The sequence below is a fragment of the Phoxinus phoxinus genome, assembly GCF_949152265.1.
Source record: "Phoxinus phoxinus genome assembly, chromosome: 4".
NCBI classification, from domain to species: Eukaryota; Metazoa; Chordata; class Actinopteri; order Cypriniformes; family Leuciscidae; genus Phoxinus; species Phoxinus phoxinus.
Genome location: NC_136879.1, coordinates 4,548,481 through 4,566,053, shown reverse-complemented (window position 1 = coordinate 4,566,053; position 17,573 = coordinate 4,548,481). Strand labels below are relative to the sequence as shown.

Here is a 17,573-nt window from a genome sequence, read left to right as displayed (position 1 = left end):
CAGAAGTGTGTGTGGGCTAAACTGTGGATCATTTATCATTGTTTTGGCACAAAATAAATTCAATGACAAAAATTCAAATTACATTAATTATTTTCTCACTTCGACACAACAACCGCCACAACTCTGTGTGTCTACAGGCCGATCTGCACACGCTTACACACTGATCTCAGAACTGCTCAACTTAGGTTCAAAACAATAACATAATACAAAACTGTATACGACAACATTTTTCTACAGTAATGTTGTAATGAAATATATTTCTTATTTCTTTAAAACAATTGGACCAACCACAGCTCTGATTCCTGTCTCTGTATCGGTGGATGGTGTAGACAAATGTTTGTTTTGGAATTAAGTTACTCAGTGCAAAAAAAAAAAAGAAGAAGAAAATATTAAATATATAAAGTTTTAAAGCATACTGCATCATATCTGATATCTGGAGGCGAATCTGCCGTTTCGTTTTATTTCCTTCCGAGCGATGTCTCAGGTTTTGGCAAAGGTGAATTTGGGCTTTCCGTCAAACGAAGAGCGCCACCTGCCGGAGACATTACACTGCCTCCTGACGACTTATAAACTTATAAATAATAATAATGATGATAAATCGGCAAATTAAATACAGTCGTGAAATTTTTTAAATTAAAAATATAACAGTTCTTACTGTTCGCGCTTTCGAAACACGCTTCACGAAACCTTTACGAATCTGTTGTTTCGAATCAGTTGCTCGGCGCGTGTGTCAAACCACCAAAGTCACGTGATTTCAGTAAAACGGGGCTTTCTTACGTCATAATTGCCGCTGGGGGCGATGATCTCTGTGAACCCATTGGGGAAATTCATGAAAGAATACATATTATACAGACAGATGATATTTAATCTTATTAGATGATTAGTTAATTGCATTTGACAGATTTTACTTTCAATAAAATATGTGTAATTGGGTGTTTTAATCCGTGTTTTGCACTGTTCTGATCAGCAGGGGTCACCAGCGTCTGCGATTCAAACGCTTCGGAACAGTGAATCATTTGGCGACGCACTCGGTTCAATTGATTCGAAGCTTTAAAAAGCTTCGTTTCTCCCATCACTAGCTTGCAGACACAGATTCGTTACAAACTATATTCTATTGTAGGCGATTCCAGAAGCCTTTTCCCTTCACAAAACACACAGGGATAATCGCTTCATTCGCGGACGCGACGCAATCACACTATAGTGTTATAATATAACGCGTCCCGCACTCCCCCGTTATTCTCCGCACGCCTCGCGAGGCGGTGCCGCTCCACCGGCAATCCCAGCATACACCGCGCCTCATTAGCATAAAACATTCCGGTGTCTACAAGAGCCGAGCGAACATATTCAGCTCCAGAGAACTGCAAATACTTCTAAATTAAAGATTATACCCACACACATCGGCAAACATGAGCGACAGCGAGAAACTGGACAAGCAGCGGCTGAAGAACTTCAAGAATAAAGGGCGCGATCTGGAGGTAAAGACGCGTGTGACGTCGAGCAGATTTACAGACACTTCACGAATAATCGCGCAATCCTCCGCGCTCGAGCTCCCATAACGCGACGCGTGTTCAGATCTCCGCGTTTATGTGAGAGTAGAGAGGTTGAATCAGCCAAACGTGTGATGTGAAGGTGTTAGCCGCGCGGCTAGCTCGCTGTTAGCCTCGAGCTAAGCTAACGCGCGTCGCAGCTCTCCATTAAAGTGTGTATTTGTCATCAGTCTTTAAAGCAAGCGCGGAGATGTGCTCTGTTGAGTCGTGATGTGTGATTCTGTGCTCGGTGTGTGTGTGTGTGGTCGTGTGTGAGTCCTGCAGTGAGTGTTAGCATGAGCTCGGCCTGCTGCACAATAACATCCCCAGACGCCTCTCTGCTGCGTGCTCGGGCTGCAGGCACGCCAAAGGGCAGATTATTAATAGGCAGTGTGTTTGCAGTGATCGAAACTATCGTGTCGTGTGTGTTTGTGAGTTACCAGTAGTTAATCTCTGTTTAACCGCGTCACATTCACGCAAACAGCGCCCTGCGCACATCAAAACACCGCGCCTCGCGTCTAAACAAGTCTGGGAAGAGTCCCGAGTGTGTAACAAATCCCAGTCAGGGCTGTAAATAACAGTGTCATCGGCTTAAAGATGTAACGAACAATTAGAGCACACTTGAGGTTGGTCGTTTTGAAAAAATAGGGAAAGTTAAGAGGTCCCAGGATTGAACCTTGAGGAACACCCTTTTCAACAACCGAGTAGTCCGACTGAAAACCGTGAAAAACAACACTGTGTTATTGAAGATCAGCATTAAACCAAAGAAGCTGGTCAGAACTCTTGTCTAAACGTGTTTAAAGTATTGATTAATGTTTGGCTTTGTGCTGGATTCAGGGAATGAAGAATGACTTTAATGCTGTGATTTATACTTTTAACAGGTGTGTCGTCCAGGTGTGTTAAGGAAAATAACAATCTTATGCATCTTTCTTTTTGAGGCAATAAGAGATTGGATGACATGAAGAGCTGGAAATGCATGTAGAATGATTTTGTTTCCTCATAGCTAAAATGTTCAGGTCGGGTGTATCATCTGTAGACTGACGTGATGTGTGTGTGTGTGTGTGTGTGTGGTTATGATCAGTAATGATGCTTCTGGTTTCTCCTGTACAGACGATGAGAAGACAGCGCACAGAAGTGGTGGTGGAGCTCAGAAAGGTAAGGGTTGTCTCAGTGCAGTGTTTGATTGACAGGTCAGTAGTGTTTACACTGTAGATGCAGTGTGTGTGAGCAGCTCTGAGCAGCGGGTGTGTTTCTCCTGCAGAATAAGAGAGACGAGCACCTGCTGAAGCGGAGGAACGTCCCGCACGAGGACATCTGTGACGACTCGGACGCCGACGGGGACTTCAGGACCGTAAGAGCTGCCGATCTCTCTCTCTCTGTCAGGGGATTTCAGGGTTTAATGCTCAACGGATTTGTAGTAATTATTGGTGTAACAATTTCTTTCTTTCTTTCAATAGCAAAACACTTCGCTTGAAGCAATTGTGCAGGTAAGTCGTGTATTATTATTTTTTAAATAGTGTTTAAAAATGTGCACAATGTGGTTTTGATGATTGAGAAATGTTTTTAGTGAGTGAATCTCATGAGACATGTCTGGCTCTTATTTCCTCTGCAATACAATTAAGTTGATTCTTCTATAATGAAAATGAAACCACTTTTAGGACTTTTTTCATATTTAGAGTCCCAGTGTAACATTATATAGCCTAGGTTGATTTGATGAGTTTTAAAACTTCAAAAAAATAGTTAGGACCGATTTCACGTTTACATGGAAGTAGTGCGGTATCTTACAGTTCTGATGCGTCTTCTCCGTGTTAAAGGCTTTAGGTTTCCCAGTGTAACATCTTTATATAGGTTGATTTCTCTGAATGTTTGTGCTTTTAAATCAACAACGTAAATATTTCACATCCTGTTGCGTGTCACGTGAAAATAGTGCAGTATCTAACACATTTCTGATTCAACTCTTCAAAATCTTGAGGGTTTTTGAAAGCCACTCTTCCATTGTTACCTTTCAATCGTACTGTACGTGTGATCATTAAGAACATAACTCCTGAGTAGGGCTGTTAACGTTTAGTCACACTGAATCTGGATTAACTCATCGGCTAGACGCTCGGCGTTTCGTGAGGTTCACTCTAATAGCGGCTGCTCTGGTGAAGGTGTGTGTACATGATCATTTAACCTGTTGGTCTCCACATGACGAGGTGTGTGTGTGTGTGTGATGCTTGTTTGCAGAATGCCACCAGTGATAACCAGGGCGTTCAGCTCAGCGCCGTTCAGGCCGCCAGGTGAGTGACGCTCATTCATCAGCGATGTTGTCAAACGTCTGAACAGGGAGTTTCTCTTCCACACGGGCAAGGCTTTTAGGCGATAACTCGTGTGTGTGTGTGTGTGTGATGATGCTCTGTCGTCCCGCAGGAAGCTTCTGTCGAGCGACCGCAACCCTCCCATCGACGACCTGATCAAGTCCGGGATTCTGCCCATCCTGGTGCACTGTCTGGACAGAGACGACAAGTAAGACCGAGTCCCGCTCGTGTGTGTGTGTGTGTGTATATCTGGTGCTCATGTGTCTCTCTCTCTCTCTGTGTTGTGCAGCCCGTCTCTGCAGTTCGAGGCGGCCTGGGCTCTAACCAACATCGCGTCGGGCACGTCTGAGCAGACGCAGGCCGTGGTGCAGTCCAGTACGTACCCTGTGCTCCTCCAGCTGGACACGTGTCTCGGCTTCCTCCTCTGCTGTTGTGCTGGGCACGCTTCACACACTCACACACACACTCGCGTGCTGAGCTAGCAGAAACTGACAGGAGCATTAGCAGTGTTAGCTGACATCCGCTGGTGACGTGTACAGCCGTGGACTCCTTTAGGCCCCGAGATACTCGAGCTGAAGTTCTCTAGTTCTTCGCTTACGGGTGAAACCGATCGAACATCTGACTCCGCCCCCCACACTGATGAAGGCGTTTCCCCACCATTGTTTTTGGGGACGGCCCCGCCGAACCGCAGTTCATTACAAATCACGATAAAGACTAGCGTTGCAGACAACACGCAGTTTCATTTACAACACACACACTCTGAAGCACGTATGACGCTAGCGCTGTTTTTTGCCTATATGAGGACACTAATGCGTGAACTTCATCTCCAGATGCGCTCGGGCACTTCGTGAGCTTTTAACCGCTTCATTTGAGAGAAACTAACGTCATTCATAAACGCACAGAAACCTTCACGGCAACCCGTCAAAATAATAGTTTGCTTTAACCTGACAGAAATATATATTACTGTTGTACAGTATAATTTAGATTTTAATTTTACATTTCAATGTAATAATAAAAATACATTGATCAAAACTAAATTTAAGGAATAATCACACATTTTCTTCCATGTTTTAATTTGACAGTAAAGCTCATTGTGCAGAAATGTGTTTGACAAAAGTTTAATTTCATATGAATAATAAAATAAATGTTTGTCTTCTTTTGATTACCTGAAAAAACACTGAATTTGTGTGAAGAAAAAAACATGTCATAGAATAAAAAAAGTTTGTTTGTTTATAATAAGTTTTGTGATTTTGATTAATTTGACATGATTTTTGATTACTAAAATGTTTTCACCATGTATCCGTAACGCCCGCTCCGCGACACTAGTTTCGGGGCATCTGCTGATTTAGTGCGAAATAACGTCACGTCAGTTCGTTCTTGGGTTTTGCTTGAAGTGTATCGGGGCGTTTGAAGAAGTTCTCTGTGGCCGCTAACCCCGCGCTCAAGCTTTCAGAGGCTGCGGTGTAACTGTGTTTCAGAGCCGAGCACAGCACTAGCTCCTCTATCATATATCTGTCAGCGTCCGGCCCACTGTACAGCTCCTCACACACTCCATCTGCTAGTGTTTCTCATCTCTCTCTCTCTGTGTGTGTTTTCTCATCTCTCTCTCTCTGTGTGTGTGTGTGTGTGTTTCTCATCTCTCTCTCTCTGTGTGTGTGTGTGTTTCTCATCTCTCTCTCTGTGTGTGTGTGTGTGTGTGTTTCTCATCTCTCTCTCTCTGTGTGTGTGTGTTTTCTCATCTCTCTCTCTGTGTGTGTGTGTGTGTGTGTGTTTCTCATCTCTCTCTCTGTGTGTGTGTGTTTCTCATCTCTCTCTCTCTGTGTGTGTGTGTTTTCTCATCTCTCTCTCTGTGTGTGTGTGTGTGTGTGTGTTTCTCATCTCTCTCTCTCTGTGTGTGTGTGTGTTTTCTCATCTCTCTCTCTGTGTGTGTAGATGCGGTGCCTCTGTTCCTGCGGCTGCTGCACTCCCCTCATCAGAACGTGTGTGAGCAGGCGGTTTGGGCTTTGGGGAACATCATCGGTAAGTGTTGCTCTCCGCACTGGGGCGTTAGCATGAGCTGATGCGGTTAGACACGAGTCGGTGTAGCGGTGTGTGATGGTAGGTCATCGCCACACCACTCCTCTCGCAGTCGTGTGTTTCTCATCCTGAGCGATGTTCACACTCACGGAGCGGAGCGACTGAAGCTAGTGCTGGGCGGCAGCACCAATCATTCATATCACGGCCTTTTCCAATATTATGCCCAGTTTACGGTCACGAGTGAGTGTTGTAGAGAAGTCCCACACATGCGGTTTACAGAGGTGCCAGATTCAATTAAATGAAAATAACATTGAAACTTTTCTTAGACGCATTCATATAAAACACCCGCGCCGCGCTTGACTTTGTAGCGGTCAGCGCTCGTGTTTATTCAACAATGTCAAAGCCTTTAGGAAAGTCAAAGATAGTGTAGCCTCCCCATCTTCCCCGCGAGGCTCAGGAACACACACACACACACACACACACACACACACGTGTTCACATCACCAGTGAGCACACCCGCACACAGTGGCGCCGCTGTTAAAGCCACATGCCCGGGGTTGATGTGAGATGAGCGTGGGTCTGCCGCCAGCACTGGCTGAAGCTGAGGCGCGCGCGTGTGGTGGTCGCTGACGAGCTGTGCCGTTACAGGTGACGGCCCGCAGTGCAGAGACTACGTCATCAGTCTGGGTGTGGTCAAGCCGCTCCTGTCCTTCATCAGCCCCTCCATCCCCATCACCTTCCTCCGCAACGTCACCTGGGTCATGGTCAACCTGTGCCGCCACAAGGACCCGCCGCCGCCCATGGAGACCATCCAGGAGGTACGAGTGTGTCGCGTCACTGCGAGCTGCCAGAGATCGGGCTTACTCAACAAGATTGTTATATCTTAAGGTTTTCTTTGTTAACTTTAAACAATGTGTTAAAACAATATATATATATTTTGTCTGTTTCTAGTCGGCACGTTTAAATGTCCTGCGAGCTGCTTTCTCTCCACCTATACACTCCTGATTAGCACTGTACACAATACACACATCGTCTCAAAGCAGCTTCACAGAACATGCATGAGTCCACAATACAAAGTAGAGTGATGTTATCAGAGGAGACGGAGTTGTGTTTCAGAACAGAGTTATCCCGCAGTTAGCTAGTGTATTACTCTGAACACTGTTAAAGGCAGAAACCATGAGCTCGCTGCAGTACTGGACACATGTTTGATGACCAATGATTAGGACAAATGGAAACCTGTGTGTTGATTCAGAGCTTTCTTCATCAAGTCCTCGCTGGAGCTGGCGATCAGTATTGAACATTTAAACTGAGATAATATCACTTTTAGCAGTCTATTGCCAGGGCTGCCAACTGTCACGCATTGAGCGTGAGACTCACGCAATTGGCCCTTACCACACGCTCTCACGCCACACATCCATTTCCTCACGCAGAAAAAAACGCGGAGCAAAGAGGACACTGACAACGAAAGACAAGACAGAGCAGGGGTTACTTTTGATATCAAATAAATGATCAGCTCTCAGATTCTGTCAATTTTATTACGCAATTCAAACAATACCGTTTTGGCGCTTGTAAATGTGACGTGACAGATCTCTGTAGCGCCTCAGTTCAAGCGGCACGTGACCCGATCAACTCTAACTCTTCTTTACTATTAGTAAATAAACCCGAACTTACCGAAATGTATGCCTCGGATCAACCAGTGTTTTTCAACCGCGGTAAGAAGTCAATAAAACAGGTCGGCTAGAACAATGTCACATGAGTTACATTTACATCAGGAAAGCAATTTAATGACCAATTATAGGCTGGAAAAATGAGCTATAGAGTTGTTAAATATGTCCACTATATTAGGCTACATATTATATTTTTACTTGTATCACTAAATTATTATAATAAAAACATTATATTTCATTTAAGTTGTTATTTTTAACCTTTAATAAAAATAGCCTGGGCTCTCTGTTTTCAGCATTAGTGATTTATTTTTTAACATGTTTCCACTGTAACTAATAATTATAAAAATTAAGATGTCAAGCAATAATAAATACAGTAACCTGCCAGCAGTTGTAACCATGCAGCTAAACATTGTAACATGTTGTCAGTAAACTTAATAAAAATAAGTTGCCAAATGTTTTCACAACTTATTGTGATGCAAGTTTTTTTTTTCCACATAAAAATGGCCATGTGGTCATGTTTGCGGGCGCTCCGAGTGCTCGATGTGGTGAATGCAGACGCCACTGACACTTCATGACAGTCTCTGTAAACGTAACCCTGGTGTGTTTGCTGGTGTAAACTGGGCTAACCTCTCGTCTCTTCACACAGATTCTTCCGGCGCTGTGTGTGCTCATTCACCACACTGACGTCAACGTAAGTGCTGCCCTGGTCATGTGACTGTAAGCGGTGTCAGGTGGCGGGCTGGTTTAACTCTGAGCTCTGTGCAGATCCTGGTGGACACGGTTTGGGCGCTGTCTTACCTCACTGACGCCGGCAACGAGCAGATCCAGATGGTCATCGACTCCGGGATCGTGCCGTACCTCGTCCCCTTATTGAGCCACCAGGAGGTCAAAGTTCAGGTATGGAAGAGCCTTTTGTGTTGATGTGACTTCAGAGACATGAGACCTGTTCTCTCTACAAGCTGCTTACATTTCCAAAAGTCAAATTCAAGCACTTTGAGTCCTGGAAAACCCTTGAAAAAAGCCATATTTATGAAAAGAGACTTGAAAAGTGCTTGACTTATGGAAAGACAATATATGTGAAATTAGTGTTTCATTTTATTGATAAGATAATCTTTTCACTCAAAATTAAAGCTATAGAGGCATTTCACACGGCTATGAGCGTGATATTGTAAATATCCAAGTATATGATACAGCTTTCGTTCTTCAGCTCAATCATATATTCATGTGGGGGAAATGGATATCTTTGTCTGAGGATCCTTTCAATGGTTAAAGTGACCAAAATCATTGCATGTGCTGCACTTTATTTGTATAACGGTCTGCTCTTTGCCTTCAGACGGCAGCGCTGCGGGCGGTGGGGAATATCGTGACGGGAACTGATGAACAGACTCAGGTGGTGCTCAACTGCGATGCTTTGGGACACTTCCCAGCACTCCTCACACACCCCAAAGAGAAGATCAACAAGGTAACTGGAAATGTGGACAATGTCAGGATCCGCTCCAGGGCTCGACTTTAACGCTCGTCCGCTTGTCCGGGACTAGTGGAAGTTTGGAAGGGGCAAGTGAAGGAGAATTTGACTTGCCCATCCTGACAAGTAGCCGGATTAACTTCAATAACAACAACAAATAACTAGAGAATCAGCAAAACACAAGAGTGATTCTGCAGTCAGTGTAAGTGGCGATGGATAGTGAATAATAATAATATTATGTAGTGACGTAACAAGGTTGAGCCTCGCTCCGCTTCATGAGGAGAACTGGAAACAAAGCGTGCAGAAACTCAGTTAACATACGAGCATCTGTTGAGTGAATGATTGAATGACTGTCATTAAAACGGTCACCTGCCGCCACCTACTGGTAACAGGGAAAGTTTCATCTTTACGATTCTCCTCCTTTCCAACATTTCTTATTTGTATATTCAAAAAATATTAATCTCATAACATTATTTAATGCAGTTGTAATTTATCCGTGTAAATGACTTAAATTAAATTAGAAGACACTATAGGGCTTTTACCAATTTAATTAATATTAAAATTAAAGTCATTTGTGAAAAAATGCCATTTTATAAAGGTTAAAATATCATAAATATGCAGATTTAAATCCATCAAAGCTGACTGAACACAGATGAGAACATTGCTTCAGAATAAAGTATATTTACAACACAAATTCACTAAAGAAGGTTAGCGAGTCTGAAGGACGAGCGCACGAGAGGCTTGATGTCGAGTCCTGCGCTCCTGTAATATGCTGGCGTATGAGACGTGCTGGACATGATGACAGCTGAGGTGTGGCGCTGGCACGAGTGACGCCTGAGTAGTGTTCAGATTAGCATGTGTTAATGTTCAGCTCAGAGTAATGTGTGAGTGTGTGTGTGAGTGGCTGACGGGTGCGGGTGTCATACACACCAGTGCTGATACAGGAGTGCATCTGAGGCGGGCCGCCCCCGCGAGGCCTGTCCGCGGCCTGGCCGATGATTAGAGCCTCAGTATCATCATCCTCGCCCTCAGCTCCTCTGCCAGCGCCTCGCCCTCAGCAGGTGTGTGTGTGTGTGAACCTCACGCTCGCCCTGAGGTCTGATCCGCCCGCCGGCACACGCGTGACCCCGTCATCCGGCCTGACGCCGCTGTGCTGAGTGTGTGTGTGTGTGTGTGCTCCCGCAGGAGGCCGTGTGGTTCCTGTCCAACATCACCGCAGGGAACCAGCAGCAGGTTCAGGCCGTCATCGACGCCAATCTGGTGCCCATGATCATTCTGCTGCTGGACAAGGTGGGTGACCCGTCGCCGCCAACACTCGTGATGCACTCGTTTAGTTTTGATCAATCAATGATGAATGTTGTCAATTAGGGTTCAGTTCACATTTATTTTATAGCGCTTTTCACAATACACTCCGTCTCAAAGCCGCTTCACAGAACATGCATGAGTCCACAATACAATGTAGAGTGATGTGTTATCAGAGGAAACTGTCTGAGTTATGGGTTTCAGAAATGCACACAATCAGTTGGGTAAAAATTTATTCAATTTAACATTTAAGGCAGAAACGATGAGCTCATTGAAGTAATGAATAATAATACATTTTATTTAAAGGCGCTTTTCATGGCACCCAAGGACACCTTACAAAATTCATTAAAAAGACATTAAACAATCAAACCAGTACAGCAACAAACATTAAATCCCATAAAAGCCTGCCTGTAAAAATACGTTTTAAGACGAGATTTAAAATCTGAGAGACTGGAACTGTTGTGAGCCTCTACAGGAAGAGGATAAATAGGGAACAGCCAAACGCTCGAGATCCCATAGTATTTGTCTGAGTGCGTGGCTGAACTAGTGTAGTGCAGAAGCAGATCCTAGAGTTTGGGAAGGAATGTGTATATGAAAAAGATCTTGAAGATAGGAAGGAGCCAAATTAAGTGCTTTGTAAGTTAAAAGTAAGATTTTAAAATGTATTTAACTGGGAGCCAATGCAACACTGCAAAAAATGCTTTTCTTACTTAGTATTTTTGTTTTGTTTCCAGTCCAAATATCTAAAAATGATTAAATCAAGAAGCATTTACTAGAGAAGTAAAATGACATAAGAAATTTTATTTTGTTTTAAGATAAAAAGAAAGTCATTTAAGTAATTTTTGCTTAAAACAAGCAAAATTATCTGCCAATGGGGTAAGCAAAAAAATCTGAATTTGAATGGAAAACAAGAAAAAAAATCTTAATTCAAATGGAAACCAAGAATTTTTTGCTTACCCCATTGGCAGATAATTTTGCTCGTTTTAAGCAAAAATTACTTAAATTACTTTCTTTTTATCTTAAAACAAAATAGAATTTCTTATGTCATTTTACTTCTCTAGTAAACGCTTCTTGGTTTAAGAATTTTTAGATATTTGGACTGGAAACAAAACAAAAATACTAACTAAGAAAGTATTTTTTGCAGTGAACTTCAGTAAAACAGAAGAAATGTGTTCAGAAGTGGAAGTTTTGGTGATGACTCGAGCGGCAGCATTTTGTACTAACTGTAATTTATGAAGAGATTTGGAAGAAATCCCATAAAACAAAGCATTACATTAGTGGATTCTGGATGTTACAAGAGCATGCAGAAGTGTAGCAGTGCTCGTGAGTGACGCAGACGACTTATATTGCGGATATGGAAGAATGCAGAACGGGGAACTCCGTTAGTGTGAGACTCAAAAGACACGAATGACACCCAAACTTTTGACCGGGTTCGATAGAGGAACAGAACAGTTATCTATTTCCATAGAAAAAATATTTGACTTATTGTATTTTTTTTAACCAACAAGAAGAATCTCTGTTTTACTGCTGTTCAATTTTAGAAAATTACTTTTTTTTTTTTAACTCACTCACTTTTTTTTTAAACCAATTTAACTCTCTTAAGCACTCACCAAGAGCAGAAGAGGGAAACTTTGAAGAAGGTTTAGAAGACCGGTAAAGTTGGGTGTCGTCGGCATAATGAAAATGGATATCATATTTCCTAAAAATCCTGCCAATAGGTAAAAGATAAAAAATAAACAGAAGAGGTCCTAAAACCGAGCCCTGGGGAACACCAGTGACGACAACAAGTGGGTTTTGATTTAAACCGTTTAAGTTGTACAAATTGAATGCGTACAGACATCTGTGAGATAAGGAAACCAGCTTAAAGCCGTACCAGTAATTCCAATAGACTCCAGCCTGCTCAAAAGTATGGGAATACTTGGGGTTGTAACGATACGCTCGTGTCACATGAGGTCAGTCATCTACGAGAGTAACTTAAGTGACGAGTAAATTAAGCTGTCGAGCCAAAAAGTACGGTTCACTCAAATGCTAAATCTGGTGTTCCTGGTCCTTAGCTGAAAATACAGTATAACGTTAGACACTCGCGCTCTTAATAAAATGTTTAAAACTGAAGTTTAAAGTACTTTATTAATTGATTAACTGGACCTGGAAGCTCAAATGTGTGGAGATCTGGGTTTACCATATTTGATGCTGAGTTGCGTCTGTCTGAACCTTTTTCTTCTACATGTATTGCAGTAGTGTGATTGTTACACTCCTGTCATCGCTGGTGTAAGTGTGTGTGTGTGTGAAGCGGCTCATTGTGTCACTGGTGTGTTTCTCACAGGGAGATTTCGGCACTCAGAAGGAGGCGGCGTGGGCCATCAGCAACCTGACCATCAGCGGCAGAAAGGATCAGGTGAGCCGCTCGCCGCTGGACACGTGTGTGTGTGTGTGTGTGTGAGGAGCGGGGTGCTGACCTGTGTGTGTGTGCTCGTCCTGCAGGTGGCGTACCTGATCCAGCAGCAGGTGATCCCTCCCTTCTGTAACCTGCTGACGGTCAAAGACGCGCAGGTGGTGCAGGTGGTGCTGGACGGCCTCAGCAACATCCTCAAGATGGCCGACGATGAGGCCGAGACCATCGCCAACCTCATCGAGGAGTGCGGAGGTGTGTGTGTGTGTTAGGGGTGTAACGGTGTTCAAACCCAGCTCTGGCCCATTGTTGAGCTTAACCTCACTTCACCTTATGTAACAAACTAATTTTTAATCCTTGACAACATTTGATTAAATGGTAATTAGGGGTGTAACGGTACACGCGTTCGCCCGCGAATCTCTGTCTCTCACACGTACACAAGACGAATACAGCGCTCGAACACAATGATCACAGCAAGCTCTGCGTTATCTTACTGTTGTTACGAAACACCGTATCATTTTTCATTGTCAGTTTGATCATGAAGTTCTTCCAGTAAATGGCGTTTGCCGCTCTTTAATGTGTCGTGACGGACATGTGGGCGCCTCAGTGTATCTTCTCTCACTACTGAACATCTGAGGCTCTGTTGAAGATACAGCGCAGCCGCTAAACCGTAGCTAATGTTTCTATGGGATTTATGAACAACAGTAGCCCACATACATTTAGTTTAATTCAAATGCACAAAAACTATAGTTTAATAGCAAACATACTTAAATGTCTTCATTAATAATATAATAAAGTTTGATCTGAATATCCCACATTTCTGCCACAATACTACGCCTCCAGTTAGTGTTGTTTATTATTCTGCCTAGTGCATTAACATATCAAACTTGTTCACTTCTAGAGGAACATTATATCTCCGTATCGCCCATCTGCACTACATCCGCCAGCTGAAGTCATAAACATCATCATCATGTCCAGATGAAGCCCCGTCTGGTTTATCACACGTCCTTTCTCTTTAGTAGTGAATTAAATTAATGTTAAATTTACTAAAGACATTAAATCCACTCATTCAGTTTAGCATGTTTGTGAACTAGGTTGCAAAAATGTAATCCTAAAAATAAATGTTTGAAATGCATGAACGCAAGATATTACAATGAACTGAATCGGTTGTTGTGTGATTTGACGACCTCTGGTTAGTCGAGTGGCTTTCACGGAGTTGCTGTGAGTGTGTTTGAAGATCTTGATCCTCATTTGTTGCTCAGGTTTGGAGAAAATCGAGCAGCTGCAGAACCATGAGAATGAGGACATCTACAAACTGGCTTATGAGATCATCGATCAGTTCTTCTCATCTGATGATGTAAGCACACACACACACACACACACACACACACACACACACACACACACACACACACACACGACTTTATCTCTGAGAAAACCATTGACACCAGTAGTTTGATCAGTTCCTGAAGGCGAGCGCAGGTCTAGATGGCGTCACTCATTAGACTCGACTCTGATGAACAATACTTGTTATAAAATGTAAATGTCAGTTTCAGAAATGTACATTTCAACTGAGCATTTATTGAAATCCTCACAAAGACTAAGACTTTAAACAGTTAAAGCACGAGAGCTGCAGGCGTGAGTCACTATATTGAGCAGCTCTTAGAGTGACAGCGGCCTAATGTCCCTGATGCGTCTCTACACACAACAGGAGACACGATAAACAAATAAAATGTTCTTGACTGAACTACAGTGATATTTCACATTTGAAGCGATCCTCAACCCTAGCCACGCCCCAAACTCACACTATTGGCTGAGCACTGTAGATGTAAAGGAGTTGAGTATAGGCGACCCCTCACTGACCCGCTGGCTTGTCTCCCTCAGATCGACGAGGACTCCAACCTGGTTCCCGAAGCCATCCAAGGAGGAACGTACAACTTCAGTTCTCCCACCAACGTGCCAGCAGAAGGGTTCCAGTTCTAGAGGCCCGGGACTCCTGGAGTTTTGTTTGTGATGCAGCACTCTGTTCAACATTAAAATAATTAGAGCGAACGAGCGAGAGCGAGAGAGAGCGTGTGATGATGATGATAATATTAGGTCCGTTGTGCTTGGCTGATGGGATCCAGCTGCATCTAAACCCAAGAGAAATTGAGCCGAGTTCCTCCCGAAGGAAGCGTCCCGTCGGCGTTTGAGATGATGATGATGATGATGATGATGGCTTTGAGTGGATGCGATGCGAGTGAGAGTGAGTGGGTGAAGACTGCGTTTCCAAACACCACCATCTGAACCGAACGCGCTCGCAGCAAACTTCACCAGAACTGCCTGGCGTGTGTGTCCAACAAACCAAACCCAACCAATGGGAGTAACCAAGACGTCTCACATTAGCAACCTGAGGTAAGGACGATAATTGAGGACCTCATCAACAACAACGAGACACGAACACACTTCTGAGGAGTGCGTGAGCGAGTGTGTGTGTGAGTGAGTGTGAATGACCCCTGAGGGGTTGATCTGACGTGCTGGAGAACGGACCCAGCAGACCAGAGCCCTCTCCCGTACGCTAGCGGCGTCACGCTAACGTCTCTGTGCTGCATGTGCGCGAGTGAATGGTGTGTGTGTGTGTGTGTGTGACTGGTGAGATGCAGGACTGAATGTAACGAGTCGACATGGGAAAATCAACCGGCGTGTGGAAGTGACCAATTCAGCGGCAAATTGTGGAGTAGCCCGGAAGAGAGGAGACTAAATGGATTTAAAAGATAACCCCACCTGGACTCGGCATCAGTGATTAAAGAAGACAATGCCATGACTTTACCCCTTCCCCTCTTCATGCTGATGACACTGGACTGAGTGAGGGCGACCGGTCGGGGGTGTGTGTGTGTGTGTGTGTGTGTGTGAGAGAGAGAGTTCCCCTACGCCTGTTTTCTGTCCGTCTTCCCTCGCGTCTGCTTTTAATTTCCCAGTGCTGGTGTAAATACATGTGCTGCACTGTTGCCCCCCCCCGAGCGGTCACGTGACCGCGTGCGGCCGCACACACACATATCCTCTGCATGTGCTCAACTGCAGCATAGTTCATTTTAGTGGGTTTTAGTTTCGTAAGTGTAAGCTGTTTTTTCTTTCATTTTCTTTTAAAAACAAAGTACCTACTGTAATGTGTCTGTGCCGTCACGCCCTCCCTGTTCCTGCCGGCAGCGGCGCGCACTGCAGGCGTGTGTGTGAACACCAGCGCCCCCGGCTGTGTGGAGCGGTACTGCAGCGCCTCTCCATGGCTATATATTATTATTATTATGGTTTCTTTACTCCCCTCCCCAGCGGCATTCCTTGTTTGCAAATATGTAGTTTCAAAAGAAGACAAATAGATGGTGTACCTGTCCTGCTGGCCATAGACCCGCGGGCTCTGTACCTACTCAAATAAATATTCAAACGTGGTGTCGCAGTGGTGCCTCTCTTCAGCTGGCCGTCACATGACTCGCGGAGGAGGAGCGCTCCGACCCGAGCGCAATCTCTCCATACAGACACCTACTCGGAGACCTGTGATTTGGATGGAGCGAACTCTCACTGCAAGAGATGTGTGTGTTGTAGAGATCCTTGAACAGAGGTCCTATAATGCTAATTATGTGTTTGGCCTTTTAAGTGTAAACTACTGCTCTATATAGACACCTACTCTCAATCTCTTGAAGTGAGTGGGCCTCATCCAGCTCACCGGTGTCTGTGTGGTATAGATCTGTGACTCGATCTCCTAGACCGTACAGCAGTGCAGATTAATCTTATGTAAATGGTAATTATGTTTTTGGCCTTTTAAAGTGTACATTTATTTTCAGCTCACCATTTGTTTGGTTTTTCTTTTTTAAATCTTAATTATTATATTTGTGAGCCGAACTAGTATTGTTTAGGTTCTGGATCTGGAAAGTGTGATCTCTCCGAGGCCGGGTCCATCAGCTCCGGGTCTTGGGCTCGACGCTCCGGTATCTGCACTGTCCTCATGGCTACTGTTCTCAATGTGAAAGTACTGAGTAAAGTTTCTCAACTGAAAGGTTGTGTTCTGAGGGTAATTCAGTTTTATATCGGGTTCATTGGGAATAATAGTGTGTTTATAATGTTGGCTTGATCATCTGCTGCTCCTGAGCCCATATTCCTGGATGAATGCACTCGAGCCGCCACACGGATCCCAGGCTTTCTGACTGACCCTGATGATCACAGCTACAGGAGATCCCATTGACTTGTTGAGGGCCTCGATTTTCAAACACGTATTTACTCTACATCCCTATATCTATCAACACGCAGAACACGGTAGCAATGTTAGCGCTGTGTTAAATCATGTTTGAAACATGCTAGCAATGTGTTAAGTCATGATAGCGAAGTTAAATCACTCTAGAAACATGTTAGCAACACGTTACAACGTTAGCTATGTTCATTTATGCTAGCAATGTGTTAAGTCATGATAGCGAAGTTAAATCACTCTAGAAACATGTTAGCAACACGCTAAAACGTTAGCTATGTTCATTTATGCTAGGAATGTTAGCAAGAAACACGCCTGCTACTCGCTGAATCCCATTAAAACATGTGAGCAACTTGATAAAATATGCTAACATTGTTAAATGCTATCAACTTATGCTATAAAATATGCCAGCAATGTGCTAGAACATGTCAATGAAATGAAGTCAATAAAATGTCGAGTAAAATCTTAATTTCACATTATTTCAAACTTTCAGATATTGAAGTTTGTCATCAAACTTTAGTGATTTAGCTTAAGGTCATATTTCTGGATTATAATTATACACACAAACAAACAAAAAAATCTTTAAATAAAATAACATTGAATTCTAACTTTTAATTTTTTTAACTATAATTTTGAAAACACTCCCAATTTAAACTGCAATTAAAAATGAAAACCCACCTAATATTCTTATCAATTGT

General features: G+C 43.6%; 1 protein-coding gene across 3 annotated transcripts; it reads left to right on the top strand.

Annotated features, from left to right (window-relative positions):
* The first annotated feature begins 1,021 nt into the window (after positions 1-1,021).
* On the top strand, positions 1,022-17,343 carry kpna4 (karyopherin alpha 4 (importin alpha 3)). Of its 3 annotated transcripts, none has more exons than XR_013797100.1 (18): positions 1,022-1,475; positions 2,637-2,681; positions 2,788-2,877; positions 2,984-3,013; positions 3,753-3,805; positions 3,936-4,031; positions 4,113-4,198; positions 5,756-5,842; positions 6,488-6,657; positions 8,153-8,197; positions 8,272-8,403; positions 8,840-8,968; positions 10,157-10,261; positions 12,597-12,668; positions 12,755-12,917; positions 13,925-14,019; positions 14,547-16,995; positions 17,043-17,175. XR_013797100.1 is itself a non-coding variant. In XM_079609015.1 (17 exons), exons 1-17 carry the CDS (start codon positions 1,407-1,409, stop codon positions 14,643-14,645), a joined length of 1,566 nt encoding a protein of 521 aa, XP_079465141.1. In that variant the 5' UTR covers positions 1,022-1,406; the 3' UTR covers positions 14,646-17,343. The 3 variants fall into 3 exon arrangements, 1 of the variants encoding a protein (XP_079465141.1); XR_013797101.1 differs by having other exon boundaries at positions 17,132-17,156; XM_079609015.1 differs by having other exon boundaries at positions 14,547-17,343.
* The last annotated feature ends 230 nt before the right edge of the window (positions 17,344-17,573 follow it).

Coding starts and splice junctions, on each gene's coding strand:
- kpna4 (XM_079609015.1), top strand. CDS start 1,407: ATGAGCGACAGCGAGAAACTGGACAAGCAGCGGCTGAAGAACTTCAAG. Junction 4,032..4,112: donor TGTCTGGACAGAGACGACAA/GTAAGACCGAGT, acceptor TGTGTTGTGCAG/CCCGTCTCTGCAGTTCGAGG. Junction 14,020..14,546: donor AGTTCTTCTCATCTGATGAT/GTAAGCACACAC, acceptor TGTCTCCCTCAG/ATCGACGAGGACTCCAACCT.